The following is a 23,036-nucleotide window of genomic DNA, read 5'->3' as shown; positions in this document are numbered from 1 at the left end:
TAATATGAGATCCCCGCCCCCGAGAAATTCAGGTAATGAACGGCGTTATGTAACGCATCCGTCATAACCAGTCGTACCCCTCCCTCCCCTCCTAAAAAACCCTCACCTACGTCATTGTTTGTATTCCGCGACAAAATGAATGTTTTTAGTTTATCAGCCATACAACAAAAGTCCAACACAGAAGGAGTAGCTAGCCATTGCGCAATACACTGCGCACAATGCGCATCCAAAATTGAGAGTGAACATCCCACGATAACATAATGTGCCAAAGTCAGTCAGAAAGTTTAAAAATACATTATAGATGACGTCAGACACGCAACATTTCAAATAGCCTTCACTCAATAACATATTGGGATACAGAACGAAGCTATATAAATAAGCTCCTTAGACACACAGATGCATTGTACAGCAGGCTTTATTGCATGCCTGAATCAGTGATCATATGACCTTATTGACCCTCTTGTGTGAAGAGGATTCCCATTCCCTAAACTATGTCAGAACGCTATAAAGGACTTTTAGAAAAAAGAACAACAAAATACCTCCTCTTAATGTATGTTCTCTACAAGTCTTCTGTTGTCCAGTCTTGCACTTTAAATGTCTGTATGAGCAATGTCTACGTCCATACTGTCTATGTCCATGTATGAGTACTGTCTATGTCTATACTGTCTATGTCCTTACCTAGATTAGTCTATGTCTGCATGGGAGAGCAAGAAACGCAATTTCAAATTCTTTGTATGACCAGTGCATGTAAAGAAATTGACAATAAACTTGACTTGACTTGACTTGACTAAAAAATACGATTTTTGAGGGGTAGCTGCTCCTATTTCTTCAGCACTGTGTATAAAACAATAATCACAGAGACAGAGGTGACATAACCGTGCTTGACAACTGCATGCCAGGTAGAGAATGGTGTGACTGACCAGGGGCGTCATTAGGTTGCGCAAAGATCCGGGGCTGTAGCCCAGCAAAAAAAAAAAAAAAATAGTGTGAAGCGGCAGTCTAGTCGAGGGAGCGAAGCGACCGAGAGGGGGGTTGGTGCGGAAGGGGGGTTCCCCCTTCCGTTTTGCGGAGTTTTTGAAAAATTAAGGTCAAATTGGGCCATTCTAAGCGTACAAAAAGGGGAAAATGTACTTTTGACACCATAGTCTTAATTGGCAGTTTTCCCATCTTTACATTTGACAGTGTAGGCTACTTTCATTAAGGACCTTGCCGTTCTTTTCTTGATTTGGCCCAATGTCGCCAGCTTAGTCACTCTCAATGGGTTACAGTAATGCAGGCAAACTACTTTTTTGGATACATGTAGTGTTGGTGTCAGGAATACTTTGGTGCAAATAAAAAGAGACGGCATTTAATAGTGCGACAGTGCCGAGTAGCCTAGTGGATATTGTGAGGGAATTAGCTAGTGAATAGTGATAGTAGTGATAGTGAAAAAAACATGCCTTACGTTATTAGCATATTGACAGTAACACACATGACATGTAAGCTCGGCTATGCTGTCTCAAAACAGTGCAGTCAGCACAGTCAGTCGCAATGCGAGGCACTAACCACGGGCTTTGCTCTCTGCATGACAGTATATGATAAACAAAATTATGATTAAAAATTTCCATGCGCAACATCCATACGGGTCTGCATAGTCGTTCGCCAAACTCTCAAAACAAGCGAAAGACAAGCAACACGGGCGCGCGCGCGCGCGTACACACACACACACACACATTGGAGACAGGAGAGGAGGAGCGCTTGTAGACAGACCATGGACCATAATCTCCCAAAAATGTCTTGCGCAAGCAAATCATACACCCGACTGTCCACACCTTTGGTTCTATTGACATTTCATGCGCGAGCTCACTGCCTCCATCAGGCCGATATCAAAACACAAGGTGCAATCGAACTCGCACATCGCTCATTACGAGGCAAACACACACACAAACACACACGCGCGCGCACACAGGGAGATAGGAGACTAGAGCAAGAAAGCCAGCTGATTGACCATACCCAGTCCAAAAATATCATGGGGGCTATCATAATCCAACAGACAATAATGTCTTCAGATGGCATTTTTGCAGCCCAAATAATTAAAATATGCCGTAATTTTGAATTTCTAGTTGAAGTAGCTTGTAATATAGTTGGCTACATTTTCCACATGGTTGTACCTTGCCGTTTCTATTGGAGGTAGCTTGCCTACGTGGTGGAGCTAAATGTTAGCTCACTATGTTAGCAAATTACGAGTAGTTCTATCAGTCTTTGGAGCTTGCCCAAAACTAGGCCTACACAAACATGCAGATAGCCAACAACACAAGCGAATCTACACACATCACATTACACGTGGTATAACTAAATCACGCTGCCTGCCCACTATGAATTCAGGAAAGGTGTGTCTGTTTGAAAGGGGGTGTTAGCTTGGTGACATGATATAACGGGTGCTTCGAAGTGAAGGCTAGTTACAACTAGAGCTTGACTGAAGACAAGTAGAAAACATGACAACAACATTGACACCAGTGCTTCGGCGAGCACATCAGGACAAAAAAAGATGTCCTACCTTGCTGTCCTGTTACTTGAAGATGGAGCCCAAATATCCATTTATCTTCGGCAAATAGGCTATCCATTTTGATAGATACAGCTAGATATAGTGATTGAATAGTGGATGCTAAAATGAGAGGAAAATGTCTACATTGTGACCTATGGCTGCTAAAAAAAGAAGTAGGATCCCTATATTCCAGAAGTCATTGAGTTATCAATATTTTTTTTCATAAACCACGAGCCCGCCTAGCTCTGTTCAAGCCAGCATAGAACTGACACCTGGTTGGTTGACAGCAGCATGACATCACTACAACGAGGCTAGATCTACTAACAAGGTGGATAGCGGCTTCGGTTGGAAAGTTGCTATTTGTACAGTTCCATATTTACATATCATCGTGTCAGAATCGTGCGGTCTGTGCTGGTTACAAAGTTGCATAATGACAGGAGCGGTATCACTGCTCAAAGTGTGGTCCACGGAGCTCTTCTCTACTATTTCTTATTCTTAATCATATTATTATTATTATACATATTTTATTTATGTCAGTCCAGTCCAGAGAGATTCGGGGCTAATCCCCGGAGATCCGGGGCTGTAGCCCCGAATGCCCAGGTCTCTCGACGCGCCTGTGACTGACAATGAGCTTTTTTGTTTTAAATTCAGGGGCCTACCCAACACAGATACATTTTGCCACAATTCTTCAGCGTAAATAAGTATAGCCTACTAGAACATTTCCAATGTGTTCAAATATCAAATGAAAGATAGACACGCCATACTCACACAGTGCAGTGCACAGTTCAATGCCTCTATGTTTTTTATGTTGTATGAATGTGTGTAGTGAGTACTGTATACAACGCAGTGGGTGAAGCCCAAGACAAATTTCACCCTGGGGATAATAAAGTACACTCTGACTCTCTTTCTGATCAATTATCAAGGAAACACAATAAAAACAGTGCTGAAACTGTAAATAATAAAACATTTAAGAACTGTACTGTGAACATTTTCAACATGTTTTGAAAATAATGTTCACACTTCACATAATGAGGAGAAAAACCTGCTGAAATCACTAGCAAAGGGATTTTCAAAAAGATTGTCCTAACACATCCTATGCTGCGCCTCAACAGGAAGGAAGGGCTGAAGGAGTGGCCTCTCTTGTCAAATCACCCGTGAAGATGAAGGCTGTGGATACCAGGCCACCAGTGATGTAGTCTACTTTTTTATGGTGGGTATACCGTATATTTGAGCATTTTTTGGAGTGGGTATACTGTATATATTTGTGCTATTCAAAAGAATGGATCAATCAATTTTAAGTGGGTATACTGAAATCCCTGAAATTTAGAAGTGCGTTCTACGTAGACTACACCACTGCAGGCCATCTTGGACCACCACCGCATCCGGCCATCAGGGTGACTGCTGACTAGCTTTGACCAGGCACGGGACAAAGTCATCTGAAAGGGTCCCCCACCCAATACATACAATGTTATGGGGAGACAATCCTGGGAGGGCACCTCTCTCCCTGGGCCCATAGCAGCTGACCCCTTTGCTTCCCTGGTTGGCTTCCCTGTCTGCCATAACAAGATTGCATCCAGATGTCTACGTGCAGAAGAACTCCTTGCATGGGGGAGGTAGCATAGGAAGGTCAAGGCTTCCCAAACTCGAAAGCCAATAGCGTCGGTCAAGGGTCAAATACTTCTTTTGAAGGTCAAAGAGGTATGTCTGCGGAGATCATCATGAAGCAGAACTTTGACCTCTGCTGGTTGGTGATCAAGAAGTAAAGAAATACGGGTGTCTGTTTTTACCTCTGCCAAGGAGATGATGTTTCTGGTTGCATTTACCTGTCTGTTTGTTTGTCAGCAGGATAACTCAAAAAGTTATGCACAGGTTTTGATGACATATTGTGGAGTTGTTGGAAATGATAAAAAGGACCAAGTGATTAAATCCAGGAATTTTTAGAGATCCTTCATTATTGCAGGACAGAGCGAATTTTGTCATTCCAGTTTCTAACTCCACAAACCAAGGCAGAAAAGACTGGGAAACAAAATAGTATGTAATAGTCAAATTGTAAAAGGGAAGTCACTTGTGCTCTCACCTTCTAGGTGCTTCCAGTCCAGGATGGTAGATAATGGAAAATAAACTGGACCACTTCAAAAAGACTAGGCCAGGGATGACTGGAGCACTCAGATACTTTTTAATTATTTTATTGTGGTGCAAACGTACAGTATGTTTTGCACCACAATAAAATAACTAAAAAGTATCTGAGTGCTCCAGTCATCCCTGGCCTAGTCTTTTTGAAGTGGACCAGATTATTTTCCTGTAATAGTCAAATTTTCTATCAAACAGCTTCCTTGGCGGAGGTCTGCACTCTCTGATTGCATGTCTACTTTTAAAGTTGTTTTTGTAAAGTTGTTGAGCTATTTTCAAAAGTCTGTTGTTTTCCACATGACAACTCAGAAGCGCCTCTGACTGTGTCCAGGAAGGAAGAAAGCTTCTCAGAGCCTGTGTTGATGACAGGCAGAGGAGGGAGGTGCAGAGGTAGATGTTGAAAGTGAAAGGCCGAAAGCCCAACTGGGAAACCCCCATTGTCATTGTGACACAGCACACAAGTGAACGCTGCGCACTGCACACAACGAAATTGCATTTATGCCTCACCCGTGCAAGGGGGCAGCCCCCAATGGCGCCCGAAAGGGGGCAGTGCAGCGGGACAGTAACATGCTCAGGGTACCTCAGTCATGGAGGATGGGGGAGAGCAGTGGGCAATTACTCCCCCCACCAGCCTGGCGGGTCGTTAGTCAGATCGGCAACCTCTGGGTACAAGTCTGACGCCCTAACCCCTGACCCCTTACCCATGATGACTGCGCTGATGCTCATGATGACATGACTCTGACACAAGGTGGACATGCCATAATTGATAGTCACTAGCAAGAGAGGATTCCTGATTAGATTGAGGCTTTGAGGTAGAGGCGGGCCAAAGTGAAAGTATAAGTTAATTTATGGCGTATGTACGACACTAGCACATGATATTACATGGCGGTTTCACCAGTAATTCCATTGCACTTAATGAGGTGGCTAGACATTGTTACTGGAAAAAAAAAGCCTAAAAAGAAACCCCCCCCAATGTGATCCACCCAGCACAGAATCGGGTACATCACTCTAGATCAGTGGTTCTCAACCTGGGGTGCAGGCACCCCCTGGGGGTGCGCCTGAAATTTCAGGGGGTGCGCGGGATTTTGATTATGTTGAGGTTGCGACCAAAATTGTGGTTGGGAACATTATATTATATTATATTATATATTATATGAAATGTTTGGTCCCCATTTAAAGTCATTAAAGTATTGATTAATTTCCCAAGCAAGAATTAGGCCTATTGCAATTAATCACTTAAAATCATCTTTAGTATGTATACACATGTAGAAGTTTGGGTTGGGGGTGCGCGACTTCTCTTCGGCACAGGTAAGGGGGTGTGTTAAGAAAAACGGTTAAGAAGCACTGCTCTATAGTAACTGTATACCACTTGCTCAGTAAAGTGTCCCTTGTTTCCCTTTGGCCTCCCCTGCTTTGAGGGACGGGAGATCTAGGAAGCGGAACAGCAGCCTCTACAGGCACTACTGAGTGCTAGACCAGAGAGAGTAGAGAGAGAGAGGTTCCATTGGCCCATTGTTTCCGGGTTATATTATTGCAAGGGGAGGGGGGGATCCCCCTTTAGGCAGACCTAGACAGACCTAGGCAGACCTAAGGACTGTTCTATTCAATGCTAGGAGTATTATGACACGCCCCTTTAGGCAGACCTAAGGACTGTTCTATTCAATGCTAGGAGTATTATGACACTCCCCTTTAGGCAGACCGGAACCTGGTCATGTTAGGTGCCCATAGCAACCTATTACATTGGCATATCTCTATATACTTAAAGAATCTCTGACTAGAGGATGGATGGTGGAGGAGGGAGGAGGGAGAGACCCAGGGCTGCAGTGCCTGCCCTTCCCTGAAGAGGAACATCCAGTTATTTTCTGCCAAACAAAATCATTATTTCACTTCTATCCAAATAAAAGGCTCATTTTCACAGGTGCCAAACCTGGAATGAACACTAATGAAGCTAATGAATTTATAATAAGTTATAATAACTTTACCGCTTAACTTTTTATAAGTTACTCCAGGTCAGGTTATGTTTTTTTGCATAAGCTTGGGGATACCAACCGATTTGTCTACAGATGGCAACAAAAACAGAAACACTTTTTCTTCAGCAAGTATATTGCTTCATTTATGTTTCAACTCGGCCACAAGTGTTTGCAAAGAGCTTTTTTTCTTTTGTCAAAAGGCATAATTATTTCACAGCACTTCACATAAATCTAGAATTCCCATAATTTATAATATTGAGCTACACCTTCAAATAGTTCATCTTTACAAAGCAATGCAAATTCAAACTTGAAACGTTAACTTAGGCACAACTGATGATATAACAAGTGAATGTCTTTTTTATATTCCGGTATGCATTCTATATTTCTAGATTGTTCATTGGATTTATTTTTAAAAGTACCTATGTAACTAATTAAAGATGAAGGGAATTTATACCTGTACAAAAATTATATGTTCATTCTCAAAGCGTCTTTTGTTTCAGACATGTAAACTTTAAAAAAAAATATTTTACCTGACATGTTTCGACGGTGAGACATGTCTAGTAAAAGATTAAAAAACAACGTTCACATGTCTGAAACAAAAGAAACGTTAAGAATTGATGTAACTCTTAGACATAATAAAGGTCATACATCTAAAAACGATATGTTGCTGCTCAGATATTGTGCAAGCCACGGACAGCAGCGAGGTCATGGGCTGTTGACCAATAGAGTAGCGGACTAGAGGAGGACATGCTTAACAGTATATTAGTGTATTACTGCAAGCTGAGGGGTATAGTAAGAAGCTGGTTCAGGAGTAAACCAGGTGAAGTTAAGAGGTAAATCATCTAATAGAAGAGCCTGGAGTCCTCATTTTAAGACAACGAAGACTCCTTCTATTAGATGATTTACGTCCTCCTAACTTCACCTGGTTTACTCCTGAACCAGCTTCCTACTACTGGCCCCTGATGTGCATCGCAAGCATCTGACAAAAAAAAACAAAACAAAAGAATAAAATGTAAATAATAGACACGTTTTTCAAATCTCATTTTTTCATCTTATCCACAGATCAAAGAATGCCACTGGGTTTGTCCATCGTGTGCAAGAGACCAATAGCACGATCAGATCAGAACAGATCAGTCCAATCAGAAAGCAGGATATGTGGGAGCCATGACGACGGTTGTTTTAGAATTCCTCCCATGACGACGGCTGTTCTAGAACTCCTCGTGGACGTTGCGTGCGTAGTCCATGAGCTTGCTGCCGGTGAAGTACTCGCTGTATTTCAGGATCTCCTCCATCTCCAGGTTGTTGTTCTTGTTCTCGTCGGCCACGGCGATCATCTGCTTGGCCTCGTTTAGGGCGTTGTACTCGTTCATGGGATCCATGTACTCCTGGAAAACGCCAAACAACACAAAGCAAAAAACATTACATTACATTGCATTGTATTTGGCAGACGCTTTTTAATCACTAACAGATACAAAGTGCACAGGAAATATACAGAACAAGTGCAGATGCAAAGTAGAGTTCCTTTAAAAAAAAAAAAAATTTTTAAATTAAGTGAAGTACATAGAGTACACACACATCATGTCAAAGAGTCTGTTCTTGGGCTAGGGCAGCTCAAGCATTTCTGTAGTATTCAAGAAAACAAAATAACAAAGGTCTAGTCAGAAACACAAATAGGTGGGGGTGGGGGTGGGGGTTTCTGTGGCCCACTGCATAGTCTACTGCATAGTTTACATGGGGACCCAGGATCGAATCCAGTCTGAAACATTTATCTGCTATACCGCATCTCTCCCCCCCAGTGGTATAGTCTACATAGAACACAGGTATACGCAGTATACCCACCTGAAAATGTCAGGGGTTTCAGTATACCCACCTAAAATGTATTGATTTAGTATTTAGAATAGCACAGTATACCCACCACAAAAATGCACAAATATACAGTTTACCCATCTCAAAAAAGTAGACTACAACACTGCTCTCCCCACTACTTTCCTGACATAGCTTCACTGTCCTACCATGAGAAAGGTGTTAAATGTCCCCAAAAGAGTAAAAAAGAATTGGCATTGGGCACAAATGGGCATTTTTGGGAGTGCTATGTGAGTAAATTCTTGATTTGGTGCTTGCATTTTCGAGATTCCCTCCCTGGGAGAAGTGTGGACTATGAAAAGTTCCCATTCAGAAACTCTTTGGTATGTGATGCCACCAAGACAAAAGAAAGGGTTGTTTCAGTGAAAACAATAAAATGTGTACATTGGTTGCATAATTGCATTGTTGCTCCTCCTACCTCCAGCTCCTCCATGGTAACAATGCCGTCGCGGTTGATGTCGATCACTTCCTGGAACTCCTTCTTCCTCTCGCGGACCCAATCATCGTCGATGTCCTGGGCCTGCTGGTTCTCCACCGTGCCCATCGGGAGAGAGATGAACTCTGACAGGGTCAGCCTCTTGTCGCCATCCTGATCTGGACATACACAATGATGACGGGATTTTAATGGCAATCATATTTGGATTTAAATGCACTTTAGTTATAGATATTATGTACAACATTAGTCCCATAACCAGCAGATGTGCTTCAAACACAGCCACAAGAATATTTTTTATTTTTTCAACAAGTCATCATGGAGCAACTGTACATTAGATTTATTTAATTCAAAGACTGAGCACACCTTTCCCCATCTTCTTTCTCTCTCTGGGTACGTTTACATGAGACATTTAATTCAGAATGAACTCACTTTAATTCTGAATAAAGCTTAAAGGGCATCTCCTGCCAATTTCAATGTGCTGTTGTATTGCTCACGCTACCCTTGACTTGTCAGTACTCGGCGACGCCGCATTTTTTGACTCAGCCCTTTCTGAGATATGAGCAATTCTAATGGGGGCAACTTTTGTTTACATTTCATTTAAAAAAAAAAATTATTCCCAAAAACATCCAAAAGGTTATGCAACATCAGCAGACAGCAACCAAACAGCGATGCCTTTTGGGAAAATATTTGGAGTAGGCCTATGCTCTAGCCTAGGCTTTTTAAAATGTAAACAAAAGTTGCCCCCATTAGAATAGCTCATATCTCGGAAAAGGCTGGGTCAAAAACTGCGGCGTCACCGGGTACTGACAAGTCAAGGGTAGCGTGAGCAACACAACAGCACATTGAAATTGGCAAGAGTTGCCCTTTAATTCCGCTTTGAAAACGTCATGTAAACACTTAACAATTTGGAATTGAATGAAAGATCAAAGCAAACTCAACTGAACCATTTAATTCTGAATTAAAAACGTCATGTCTAAACATAGCCTTTCTCTCCCAATCATTTCTTGTCCTTCTCTCTCACTGTCCTATCCAAAATAAAGGCATAAAAGCCCATAAAATATCTTTAAAAAAAACAACAACATCCTACCGAGGTCCCTGACGATCTCCTTGACCATGTACTTGAGCATGCCCCTGCTGTGCTCCGGGTGCAGGAAGGACAGGAACTCCTCCTCGTTCAGGAGCTGGTCTGCAGGGGGGTTATCCGCCTGGAACCAGCGGTCCTTAAGACTCTCCAGAACCTCCTGGGCTGCAGAACGGGACAAGCAGAGGCGATTCTAGGATCAGATGGGGCCCCAAGCAAAAATGCTAAATAATGAACATTTGAACCAAAATTGTGGGCTGTTATTCACTATCTAGGGACTTGGGCCCCCCCAAGCGGCTGCCTGCCTTGCCTGGTGGCAAGATGCTCCTCTGGAGACAAGAAACAACAACAAAGTCATTAAGATGTAATTTCCACCTAATTTTTTTTTTAAATGAAACTGACTTTGTTCAATTGGTTTTAGTTAATCACTCAAAGTACTTGTGAAACCGAAAGAACAATTATTATTACCATCATATTAATATGCTCATTCATCCAGTGCATGTTATTCAGCTGGATCAGGCGGCCACCTGCCTCTGAAGGGGTGACACCAGAGAAAGTAGAATATATCAGAAAGCTCACTAAGATTATATTCCAATTTCTCTGGTGACACTAACAACTCTCACACCTCACCATGTTACTCCTATTCTCGACAGATGAAGGGAACATGCATAGAAAACTAGTTGCTAAAAAATAACCACGAGAACTGGTGGTTTAATGGGACAGCGCTGGTCCAGGAAGGGGGGAGTTGCCCTTGCCTATGGTAATGTACTGTATATTTATTGGCACTTACTTTCTTCATCTACTTTCAGCTCTTCGTTATTTTTCACTTTTTCTGCCACTTCTTTCTCGTTGAATCCTTTGCTGGCCAGGAATTTGACGCGGTACTCATCCCACGTCACATGACCTGTGGTCAACGGCAAGAAAACAACAAATCAACAACCGAGAAGACTGGACCCCATTTCTCGAAATCATCGTTGCTAACCAGTTAGCAACTTACTGGGTTTCCAATGGGAAATTGCATTGCAGCCAAGTAAGTTGCTAACTTAAAGGGGTATGCCACTATTTTGGGGCTTACTACAGTTAAAATCGTTGGCTGGGGTTTATAAAGGTGGTAAAGTGTCTTATTTTTCATGTTAAGCGTTGTCTCGCTAAGCTAGTGAAAGTCAATGGATCCATTGACTACACGGATCCATTGACTTTCACTAGCTTAGCGACAAATTCCCTCTTTTAGCTTGTCTTAAAGCAAGACAACGCTTAACATGAAAAATAAGACACTTTACCACCTTTATAAACCCTGGCCAATGATTTTAAATGTATTAAGCCCCAAACTAGTGGCATACCCCTTTAATCTAAAGAGCAACCCTGAAAAAGAATTTCCCATTGGGGATGAATTTTAATCTAATCTTATCTAATGATGTAGTCAAGAAACGCACCCCAGAGCAATCTAGTACACAGAAATTGTGTTTTTCTTTATTTTACTTGAAAAAAGTATGAATTACTTATTTTTATTTTAAAAGATTTTTTAAATGTCCCCCAATATATACACGGCATTTCACATTATTACGCAAATGACATTTTTTTCCCTTTTCCCAAATAGTCAATAGAAATGACAGTCGTCATAATTTTCAAGTAATCAGCCATTAGAGTACAATTCAAAAGTTTTTGAATGAACCTTCCAATGATAACGGTATTTTTTTAAATAATAAAAAACTTAAAATGCCCAAAATGCTCTGTTCCAAATTATTACGCAAAACAGTTTTGTAGTGTTGTAATACAAATTTCTTTCTTTTTTTCCCATTTACATCAAAACAGTTGGCATTTGGTACCTTCTAAATTACATTTCGATGTTCAAAACTTGGTCATAAGCTGTAACTGGAATGCTGCGTTTAACATTGAAGTCAATGGCAGGGCATTGCATGGAAATTATGGAAGCCCAGATATCCTTGATGCTTTGCTCTCAGCTGTTTTTGTTTGTTTGGTCTGGTGACCCACACTTCACTCTTCAATATACCTGTAGATTTCCATGCCACGTGTAGGTGCTTTGGAGGTGATGACATTCAAACTCACCAGACATAGCATCCCATTCATTTTCAATGGCGTTTTATGTCTGGTGCGTTAGAATGTCATCACCTCCAAAGCACCTAAACGTGGCATGGAAATCTATGGGGTATATTGAAGAGTGAAGTGTGGGTCACCAGACCAAACAAACAAAAACAGCTGAGAGCAAAGCATCAAGGATATCTGGGCTTCCATAACTCCCATGCAATGCCCTGCCATTGACTTCAATGTTAATCACAGCATTCCAGTTACTAAGACAAAGAGCTTATCACCAAGTATTGAACATTGAAATGTAATTTAGAAGGTACCAAATTCCAACTGTTTTGATGTAAAAGGGAAAAAAAGAAAGAAATTTGGATTACAACACTACAAAACTATTTTGCGTAATAATGTGGAACAGAGCATTTAAAGTTTTTTATTATTTTAAAAAATACCGTTATCATTGGAAGGTTCATTCAAAAACGTTTAAATTGTACTCTAATGGCTGATGACTTGAAAATTATGACGACTGTCATTTGTATTGATTATTTGGGGAAACAGCGAAAAATGTCATTTGCATAATAAAGTGGAATGCGGTGTAGACATAATGTGCCCTGTAAAAACATCCAATGGCATGCCTTGAAACACAAAAAAGGAAAAACAATATTAATAGCATTCATTTATTTAAAGGTCGTTGACAATAATTTGATAGCTGAGAATGAAAAACATAGTTCTACTCTTCTTGTTTTGCTCATCATTCCACTGAGAAATGGCTCATTTATTTCAAGTTAGCTTACCAATCAGAGCCATAGACTATTTCATCAGAGCCAGGGGAGCCAACAGTAAAGGGATCCGTTGTCCCGGGCCCAGGTAGAAAGAGGGGGCCCCAGAATTGGGTCCCCATTACATTGTAAGCATTGGGTGGGGGCCCTTTCAGATGATTTTGCCCTGGGCCCAGCCAAAGCTGTCAGTGGCCCGGATCAGAGCACTCTTCCCAGTTTGGGTCGTTCTCAACACAAAGGCCTACAGAGACACTAGGTCACACACCTTTCTGGTCAGGCCCAAGGGAACTCGGCACTGATATGGATCCAGGAGCTCCAGGGAAAGGCCCTGGCATCTATTCTAGTTAGCGTTTCAGATCAGGTCGCAAAGTTTATCTGGCCCATTGTTGGCCCAATCCTTTTTTCGTGAGTGCTGACAGTCTGGCTTTGTCCGCGGCCCAATAATGGCCCTATTACCGTATGCCGACAGTGTACTGCATGAAGTGACAGTTATTTTCAGTGTTCTATGAAGTGTTGGCAGAGTCACGGTAACCAGTGTTCCAGCCGAGCCGACACTCAGCCGACAGTGCCGACATTCAGCCACGATCGGGCCGACTGTTCTTGCTACCTAAGATCCCATAGGCTCCATGGGGTGTGACTTCTTAGCTCTCTTTATGCAGACACACAGCTCCACAACCCTTAGCTGCCCTGTGGCTGCCAGAACATTACCTAAATCAGTGACTGACGTTCGGTAATGTCACAGTAATGTGGTTATGACGTTCAGCTTTTTCTGCAAGCCGTGAGTGGGATCGTTGGCTACCAGTGGATGGTGTAAAGTGTATCTCTCTACAGTCCATAGGGGTATACTAAGACGCTGGTTCAAGGGTAAACCAGGTTAAGTTAAGAGGTAAATCACCTAATAGAAGAGCCTGGAGTCCTCGGAAAGTCAATGGATCACTGTAGCATGTGTGATCCATTGACTCTCACTAGCTTAGATACTTACTCCCTCCTTAAAACAAAACAATGCCTAACATGAAAAATAAGACACTTTACCACCTTTATAAACCCAGGGCAACGATTTTAACCATATTCAGCCCCAAAATAGTGGCATACCCCTTTAACTTAACCTGGTTTACTCCTGAACCAGCTTCTTGTCTCAGTATAGGCCTCATGGTTCTTCTTACCGTCTCCATCGGGGTCCACGGCCCTGAAGCTCAGCTTGTTCTCCCGGACGGCCTCCTGGAAGTGCTCCTCCGTCTTCTCCATGATCCACCGCTGCATCTCGCTAGCACTCACACTGTTGTCACGGTTACGGTCCACTCTGCCAAGCACATAATGACCACCGTTAGAAAGTTCTGGAACGATCTTGCACCAACTTAGCCCAGAATTACGTGTCACTAAGGCAACTTTTTTTTCCCCCCAACAGGGAAAAATATGTGGATACGGCTGCATGTAAGGTCCATATCGAAAGGGTTGAGATCTGTTGTTGCATAAAATAAATCCATATATGAATAAAATAAATAAAAAATGAAATAAAACCTTTTGGAGGTTTTAAAGTAGTAGAATATGTAGCCTTAATGCGTTACCAATAACTTTGTTTGATGCCCCTCAAATCAGGAAAGTCGCATGTAGATACTGTGGGATTCACTAAAGCCCATAAGTAGGGCAAGCCTAAGAGAAGGGCAGTGCTGAACTAGTTTTTATTGCCATTAATGTTCATGAACAAGATTATGCTGAACGTTTTCTTTGAAAATCTAGGCCTGTACATGTCCTTCATGCTACCATAAGCTAAATAGTTATGCAAGAGTGTTGTGCTGGCATATAACTGTTCCAGTTTTGTCCCTACTGTAGCTCTGTCCTCACTTGTGTCAAGGGTAGTATTTGCACAAGAGCCACTTCAATATGTGCATGTGTTTCCAGCTTGTGTTCTGAAATGAAACTTGAGTTTTATAAGAAAAAAGAGCATGAATTGAAAAGGTCATCGTTTGACATTTTCATTGTGCTCAGCAGCAACAGAGTTAAAGAAAGTAAAACAAAATAAAAGGGTCATCTTGTAAGAGATTCAGTCTAATACAATCTTGAGTTTATGTGTAACAGGCACGACCTCTGTAGCCCAAACAGCATGGCTATTATGGCTGCATCTAACAGCATACAGGGCACTGGCAAGTCACGCTGCTCCATCAAAACAACCGTGTAGAACACAGCATAGCTATACATATGCATGGTTTCCCACACAACTTTATTTCTAAGGACGCCACCTTCGCAAGAAAGACCTACCACCTTGAATAAACCCACTGAAAATATACAAATTTTGGTTTGTGAATGATATTTCTAAATTTGAGTCACCAAAAATGCTTACTTTTAGGGTTTTCATATCACATTTCTTATGGAACTGCACAATAAAGTCTTTCCAATGATGATAGTCAAGTGTATCTGAAACCGGACATCCCCCCTCTTCAAAGGAAATAGGGCATCTTAAACATCAAAATAAAGGAGGTGCCCGAGGCAACTCTGCTATTAAGTCCTTTGTGGTCTGTGTGGGACAAATAATAATTTTTTTAAAATTCCCCTGAAGAGCACCTGCGGAAGTGAAACTTACTTTTGGAAGATGTCGATGAGCTTCTTGCGGTTCCTGCGCGGCTCAGAGTCCTCCTCGAACTCCTCGATCTCCTTGCCCAGGAACACCTCCTTGTTGAACTCCCTGTTGAGGTGGCCGTCCATCTCCATCTTCACCCCGTTCAGGTGGTCGGGCGGCAGGATCTCGTTCTCCTCCTTGCTGTTGGGCAGTTTGTCCTTGAGGGCCGACATGTTGGCCGGACGGGCGTGGACGTCGAGGACCAGCAGCACGCAGAGCAGCGTGCAGCAGAGGCCTGTCCACAGGCCACAGCGAGACGTCTGGATATCACTCATGGCTGCAGAGGAATCTGGGGGGGAAAAAAACACACACACACGTTGAGAGATGGACAAGAAATGAGTGGGGAGAAAGAGATGTGGTGGAAGGTTCGGCAAATAAAAAAATAATCAGGTTAGCGTATAAGGACAAAAAAAACAAACAAAAAAAACAAAAAAAAAAGGACCCGGGCCAGAATCGAACCCAGGTTGTCGGCATAGCAGCCCAGCGCAACCATACCCGAATTTCCAGAATAATAGGCATTTTTAGCTGCAAACTTTACTGTACTTTGATCATACTAGTAAATGTTAGTTCATTATTTAGTAACTATTCATGAAAATATCCGATTTGTCAGTAGACAGCACAGTTTCAAAGAGCAGCATAGTTGCAATACCTACTCTGGCCACCATCTTACACAGAGCACCTTTAAACCAACACAGGTGTCATCTTGGCAATGCAGTAAGAGAATGCTTGCTTGTACACATGGGTTTCTCGTTAACATTCACGCTGTGAGGAGGAGAAAGATGTGAAGCAGCCAAGTCAATCACACCAGCACGTGAGCAAAGAAGGTGGATATAACAAGAAGTGTCATTTTGTTTCTTTTCCGGTATCCACTTTCTGTCGGGTGAACGCCCCTTTAGGAGACCTTCGATTAGGAGACCTTCGGAGTCCTGAGGTTGAGAATTAATGAAGTCCCCTTAGCGCTGCAGATGGCGGTAGCGCACGTCTTGCGCAAACACCTCAAAAAGAGAAGAAGAAGTAGGGTCATTTCACGTGAAATCAGACACTTTGGGACCCGACCGACCCGGATTTCGATCATACTTGGTGTGCCTTTTCAGTAGCAAGGTAGCACCCCAGAACTGCATTGGTTTGAATCTGACACTAATATTAAGGGAGAAACAGACTAGGAAAGGTTCACATGTGAGGGTAGGACACTATACATTCAGCCTTGAATATATCAGTCAGTGTTAGTCACAAAAAGATGCCTGTGGTGTTGTTTGAAAGCTCTTTTCTGGCTCTACATATTACACAATCAACTTGGAATACAACTACTCTCAGAATATGAATTATGATAAATTGAAAAATTAAAAATTGAATATCTCAAAAACTCATATTTTAAAATGGCCAGTTCCTTGTCCAAACGTAGCCGGCAATGTCATGAGCAGCACCTAAAACGCTGGTGTTCGGTTTGTTATTCATTTCAGAGAGAATTTGACTCACAAATATGGCATCATACAGACCACTTACTAATAATATGGTAATACCATAGTAGCATCACATGACAAAACAAAAACAAAACAAAAATGGTCAGTGTCCATGGTCCCAGGTTTCAGAAACTAAGGCAGATGTCCATTTATACATACCAAATGATGATATGTGAATGTTTGAACATTCCTTCTCTGTGTACCTGTGCCATCTTCCCTTTACCATACTTTAAAGAGATAATCAATGGCTACACTCTCATTTTGTACTCTACCAGTGCATTTGAATAATAATTAGATAATGTATAAGTACGTCCCGTTGCAGTTACAGGTTCCACTACCAGAAGCACATCCTGATGATCCATGACAGTCTATCTGGTCTGAAGGGAAAAGTGAAGGATGGAGATGGCCCATGAGGATGCAGGAAGTTCAGTTTCACCTCTCCAGTGCTCGGCATACATTCCTCAGCACATGCTAGCCACCAGTTGCCATCATATACAGCTACAACATAGCCTTTGATGCTTGAAAATGTAACACATTCCTTTACTGAGCTCACTCTTTCAACTCTGCCTTCTCTGAATGCTCAAAATGGCCTAACTTCCACTGTGTCCATTGACAATGGGCAGAAGCTGTGTAGTTTTTGAGTACCTGGAATAGTTCTTGCAGATTCAAACCTTTTTCAACAAGTTCTCAGCTTCATGATGGTACAATATCTGTTGTGGCAAACTGGCAATGGATGTTCTTGACATTATCCTTGACAAATTCAAAAACAGTTGGTATGGCGTTACAATTTAATTGTCAATAGGACGTTGCAGACTTCCTGCACAATATAAGAACCTTAAAATTACAACAAATATGTGCCACCACGAGGCAGATTTTCACATACCTGCAGAGTGGCAATTTTTTGCCACATCACATGGCAAAGGTCCATGTGATGGCGTTGGAGGGACAGTTAAATGGCTTGCTGCACGAGCAAGTCTGCAACGTCCTATTGACAATTAAACTATAACGCATTATAAACACTACACAGCTTCTGCCCATTGTCAATGGACACAGTGGAAGTTAGGCCATTTTGAGCATTCAGAGAAGGCAGAGTTGAAAAGAGTGAGCTCAGTAAAGGAATGTGTTACATTTTTCAAGCATCAAAGGGTATGTTGTAGCTGTATATGATATGGCAACTGGTGGCTAGCATGTGCTGAGGAATGTATGCCGAGCACTGGAGAGGTGAAACTGAACTTCCTGCATCCTCATGGGCCATCTCCATCCTTCACTTTTCCCTTCAGACCAGATAGACTGTCGATGGATCATCAGGATGTGCTTCTGGTAGTGGAACCTGTAACTGCAACGGGACGTACTTATACATTATCTACAAAAGACACAGCTGTTGCTTCAAATGCACTGGTAGAGTACAAAATGAGAGTGTAGCCCATTGATTATCTCTTTAAAGTACGGTAAAGGGAAGATGGCACAGGTACACAGAGAAGGAATGTTCAAACATTCACATATCATCATTTGGTATGTATAAATGGACATCTGCCTTAGTTTCTGAAACCTGGGACCATGGACACTGACCATTTTTGTTTTGTTTTTGTTTTGTCATGTGATGCTACTATGGTATTACCATATTATTAGTAAGTGGTCTGTATGATGCCATATTTGTGAGTCAAATTCTCTCTGAAATGAATAAACAAACCGAACACCAGCGTTTTTAGGTGCTGCTCATGACATTGCCGGCTACGTTTGGACAAGGAACTGGCCATTTTAAAATATGAGTTTTTGAGATATTCAATTTTTAATTTTTCAATTTATCATAATTCATATTCTGAGAGTAGTTGTATTCCAAGGTGATTGTGTAATATGTAGAGCCAGAAAAGAGCTTTCAAACAACACCACAGGCATCTTTTTGTGACTAACACTGACTGATATATTCAAGGCTGAATGTATAGTGTCCTACCCTCACATGTGAACCTTTCCTAGTCTGTTTCTCCCTTAATATTAGTGTCAGATTCAAACCAATGCAGTTCTGGGGTGCTACCTTGCTACTGAAAAGGCACACCAAGTATGATCGAAATCCGGGTCGGTCGGGTCCCAAAGTGTCTGATTTCACGTGAAATGACCCAGTAGGGGACAACGCCCCCTTAGGAGACGCAACTTGAGCACACGCTTTTGCATTGAGTGGGCGTGTTTTGCGATATCTTGCTCTGATTCAGTATTTTTGACGTGAGGTTCTGACAGCAGCTTCCAAACAATCAGAGGATGCAGAGGCATCATCAGCTGCCCGCGCAGCCCGAATGTTTGCAATGAGGACACCAGACCCGTAGGGATGCACCGATACCACTTTTTTTGAAAACCGATTCAAGTACGAGTACATTAATGTGTGTACTTGCCGATACAGAGTACCGATACAACACCTTTTACCACCAAAATACAATGAAAACTAGACTGCCTGTGCAGTCGCCTTCGACTGCTTAAGGTATATCCCCGAAACGCGACGCTTCCAGTCCCCCATCATTCCTACCACTCCCGTCCACCATTTCGTAAACGTATATGATACATACAGACGTGACATGACGTGCATAGGCTTAAAACCAAACGACTATTGTGAAAATGAAGCAAAAAATGGGGCAAATGGTAATACTGTTTTAATGGTTCAGTGGATATACCACATTAGGTACAGTGTAATAACCAGTGTAACAATATTTAATACAATGTAATTTTTTTACTTACATCATGTGTTTGTGCGTATTACATGGTATTGCATATTGTTACACTGGTATTACACTATATTACATGGTATTGCATACTGTTACACTCGTTATTACACTGTACCTGATATTGCATATTGTTACACTGGTATTACACTAGTATTACATGGTATTAAATATTGTTACATTGGTTATTACACTGTACCTAATATGGTAGATTCACTGAAATGGTGAACCATTAAAATAAGGTGTTACCGGGCAAATCAATCCACCCAGTCAGAAGTTATGGGTCAAATGAAAATTCCGCCATTTTGAAAGTGTTGTCTTCCAAACTCGAATCAGTTCATGAACCTACCCTAGAGCATTCACACACAAAATCTGGGACAAATCCATCCACCCGGTCAGTAGTTATGGGCCAAAGAATAATTCGGCCATCTTGAATTCAGCCATCTTGAAAGTGTTGACCTCCAAACTCGAATCAGTTCATGAACCTACCCTAGAGCATTCACACACCAAATCTGGGACAAATCCATCCACCCGGTCAGAAGTTATGGACCAAACAAAAATTCGGCCATCTTGAATTCAGCCATCTTGAAAGTGTTGACCTCCCATCTCGAAGCAGTTCATGAACCTACCCTAAAGCATTCACACACCAAATCTGGGACAAATCCATCCACCCGGTCAGAAGTTATGGACCAAACAAAAATTCGGCCATCTTGAATTCAGCCATCTTGAAAGTGTTGACCTCCCATCTCGAAGCAGTTCATGAACCTACCCTAGAGCATTCACACACCAAATCTGGGACAAATCCATCCACCCGGTCAGAAGTTATGGACCAAACAAAAATTCGGCCATCTTGAATTCAGCCATCTTGAAAGTGTTGACCTCCAAACTCGAATCAGTTCATGAACCTGCCCTAGAGCATTCACCCAAAAAATCTGGGACAAATCCAAACATCCGTTCAAAAGTTATCGCGTTAACACGAAAGACCTTACGGCGGCGGCGGACGCGGACACGGTGGCGGCGGACGCGGCGGCGGCGCACGCAAAACCATTACATCCCCGACGCTCCGCGTTTCGGGGATATAATAAATGCATGGCCTTGTTTTTTTTCCACCTGTGATATTTTTGTTGTCCATTTCCATGTAGATTTAAATGTTAGTAAATGTACGAGGTGGCACTTTTTTCCCATGCTGCTTTCAAGTCCACAGAACGTGACAAGATTTTGCATTGTTTTGTGTAATAGCAGTATTGTTCCTGGTATCAGCAAGTGCTTGACGAGTACGAGTACGAGTATAATAAGCCGTACTGGGTGCCGATACTGATACCAGTATCAGTGCATCCCTACAGACCCGGTTTACTACTGAATCTGGGGTTCTTGGAATACTCCTGGAATACTCTTGGAATACATGGATCTTTGCCATGGCTAAGTCTGAGTAACCAAGACCCAGGGCATCCCACAGGAATGACAGTGAAGTAGAAGACCAACTCAATCATAGAACCACAGCAAAAAAAAGGAGGACAGACCCTTTATAACCGCTTTGCCTGTTACTTGACTGGTACATGCAAGTCAGACAAGAACTTCTTTCTCTAAGGAGAGAGAGAGAGAGAGAGAGAGAGAGAGAGAGAGAGAGAGAGAGAGAGAGAGAGAGAGAGAGAGAGAGAGAGAGAGAGAGAGAGAGAGAGAGAGAGAGAGAGAGAGAAGTCTGACCACTGAATTGAGGCACAATGAGGAATGAGGAGGACAAGAGGGAAATGTTCATCATCTTCAGGCTTATTCAGAGATGTACTCAGGACAGGAGGAAAGTATAGTAGCCATATTAGTCCTCTTCCCTTCACATGCCTAGTTGCATCTCCTTCATTCCCGTCTCCCTTCCTTCCAGCATATTAGGGGTTGGTCTATATGTCCACTGTCCTGACTGACTGACTCTTTTAATCACATTTAACATCTCATAATGTGAACCCTCTGGATGCTACTGCAGAACACAAGCCATAGAGGAGAGGAATCATGACAGATGAGTTGACAAGACTCAAGATGAGTGCAGCTGCAGACTTTCAAGTGATGGGACTTAGTCAGGGCCAGATTAACCATAAGGGCCAATGGCACAGTACACACAGGGGCACAAATCAATAACAGCCAGTGAGGGGGCACCACAGTGTATTACAGTCCTGGACACAGCAGTACTGGCACCAACTGTAAGCCTACAGAGTTCTAGGCCAACAGCCTCATCAGCTACTCCTCACTTACAACTCCATGACAACACACACACATCCTTTTTGTGACTGAATGGTGATGTAAACAATTCATCATGCATTCTCTCAAGAGACTTGCCATTCAATTTCTGGAAGGTGTTTTTCGTCAGGCAAAACACACATCAGTCACAGCAGCATACAGTGACCATGTAAAGAATGTGGATCCAACTACTGTGCAGATAAAACTGCCATGGCTTATTGCCGATGCAAATGAGTCAGATGATGACAGGGCAGTAGCCTACTTAGAGCTAGCTCTTATGTACTGTCAATGACCAAGGGACAGGGGTGAATATGATATGCAGTCTTGTACTTTGGCTATGCCAACAAATGTGGCCCATTTAGCCTAGTGTGACGTAACTCACCAGCTTACAACAAACCACATGATACATATCAGATCACAGAAGGTCGTTTATCTACCCTGCTGCACATGCAGATAAAGTTTATATTACCGAATACTAGTGTATAGTCTGTGAATAACCCCACAGACGTTTCTTCTTCCAAATGAAATGACAGAACGAAATGGGGTGTTCATGGAAAACGCCTGCGAAATATCTCAGTGAGTCTGCATTTACGAAAAGGGCATCCGTTTCAGGTTACATAAAACATACAGCGATAAGTGAATTAATTGAAACCTTGCTGTAACAATTCCCATTTAACACGATGCCATTGATGTCAAACGACGGGTTGTTCTCAAGACTCAACCGATTTCCCCACAACACGTTTATGGAGCAAAACAAACCATACAGCAGATGTGTTCAACGCTGTTTACGTGGAAACTCTTGAGGGGCCAAACAGTACCGTCTTACATTGAGTTCAAACAATACACCAACGAATCAATTGAAAGCAGAATGTGTTACAATTATCATGACGTCTTTTCACCAAGTGTTGTGGTATAATGGCACATACCTGAGTTGCTGGTGTAGGATGTTGATATCGTGATTGACCTGCGATGGTCAACCAAGAATCGAGAAACAAAATGACATGGAAACGTCCACCGAATGGGTTAAAAGCCAGATTAGCCACACAACTTGCAAGTATTCAGCACATCAGAATCCATAACATTATCGCTTTAGATTTGGAAAGATATGTACACGTGGACTCCTTAAAATTTACAAACGTCGGTTTGCTGGAAAGATCAAAACCAGAGTAAACTTCCTGGTTTCTCAAGTTCCGTGAACGTAGCGA

The 23,036-nt window shown here is 42.2% G+C and overlaps 1 protein-coding gene across 1 annotated transcript; it reads right to left on the bottom strand.

Moving 5' to 3' along the window:
* Positions 1-6,739: 6,739 nt before the first annotated feature.
* On the bottom strand, positions 6,740-23,036 carry sdf4 (stromal cell derived factor 4). The gene is made up of 7 exons (XM_063207902.1): positions 22,758-23,036; positions 15,402-15,726; positions 13,987-14,123; positions 10,795-10,908; positions 10,011-10,169; positions 8,906-9,081; positions 6,740-8,009 (listed from the first exon to the last, which is right to left on the bottom strand). Exons 2-7 carry the CDS (start codon positions 15,710-15,712, stop codon positions 7,833-7,835), a joined length of 1,074 nt encoding a protein of 357 aa, XP_063063972.1. The 5' UTR covers positions 15,713-15,726; positions 22,758-23,036; the 3' UTR covers positions 6,740-7,832.

Source organism: Engraulis encrasicolus, chromosome 10 (assembly GCF_034702125.1).
Source record: "Engraulis encrasicolus isolate BLACKSEA-1 chromosome 10, IST_EnEncr_1.0, whole genome shotgun sequence".
In the NCBI taxonomy this organism is placed as follows: Eukaryota; Metazoa; Chordata; class Actinopteri; order Clupeiformes; family Engraulidae; genus Engraulis; species Engraulis encrasicolus.
The sequence above is the reverse complement of the archived record's forward strand: the minus strand, read 5'-3'. Positions and strand labels throughout refer to the sequence as shown.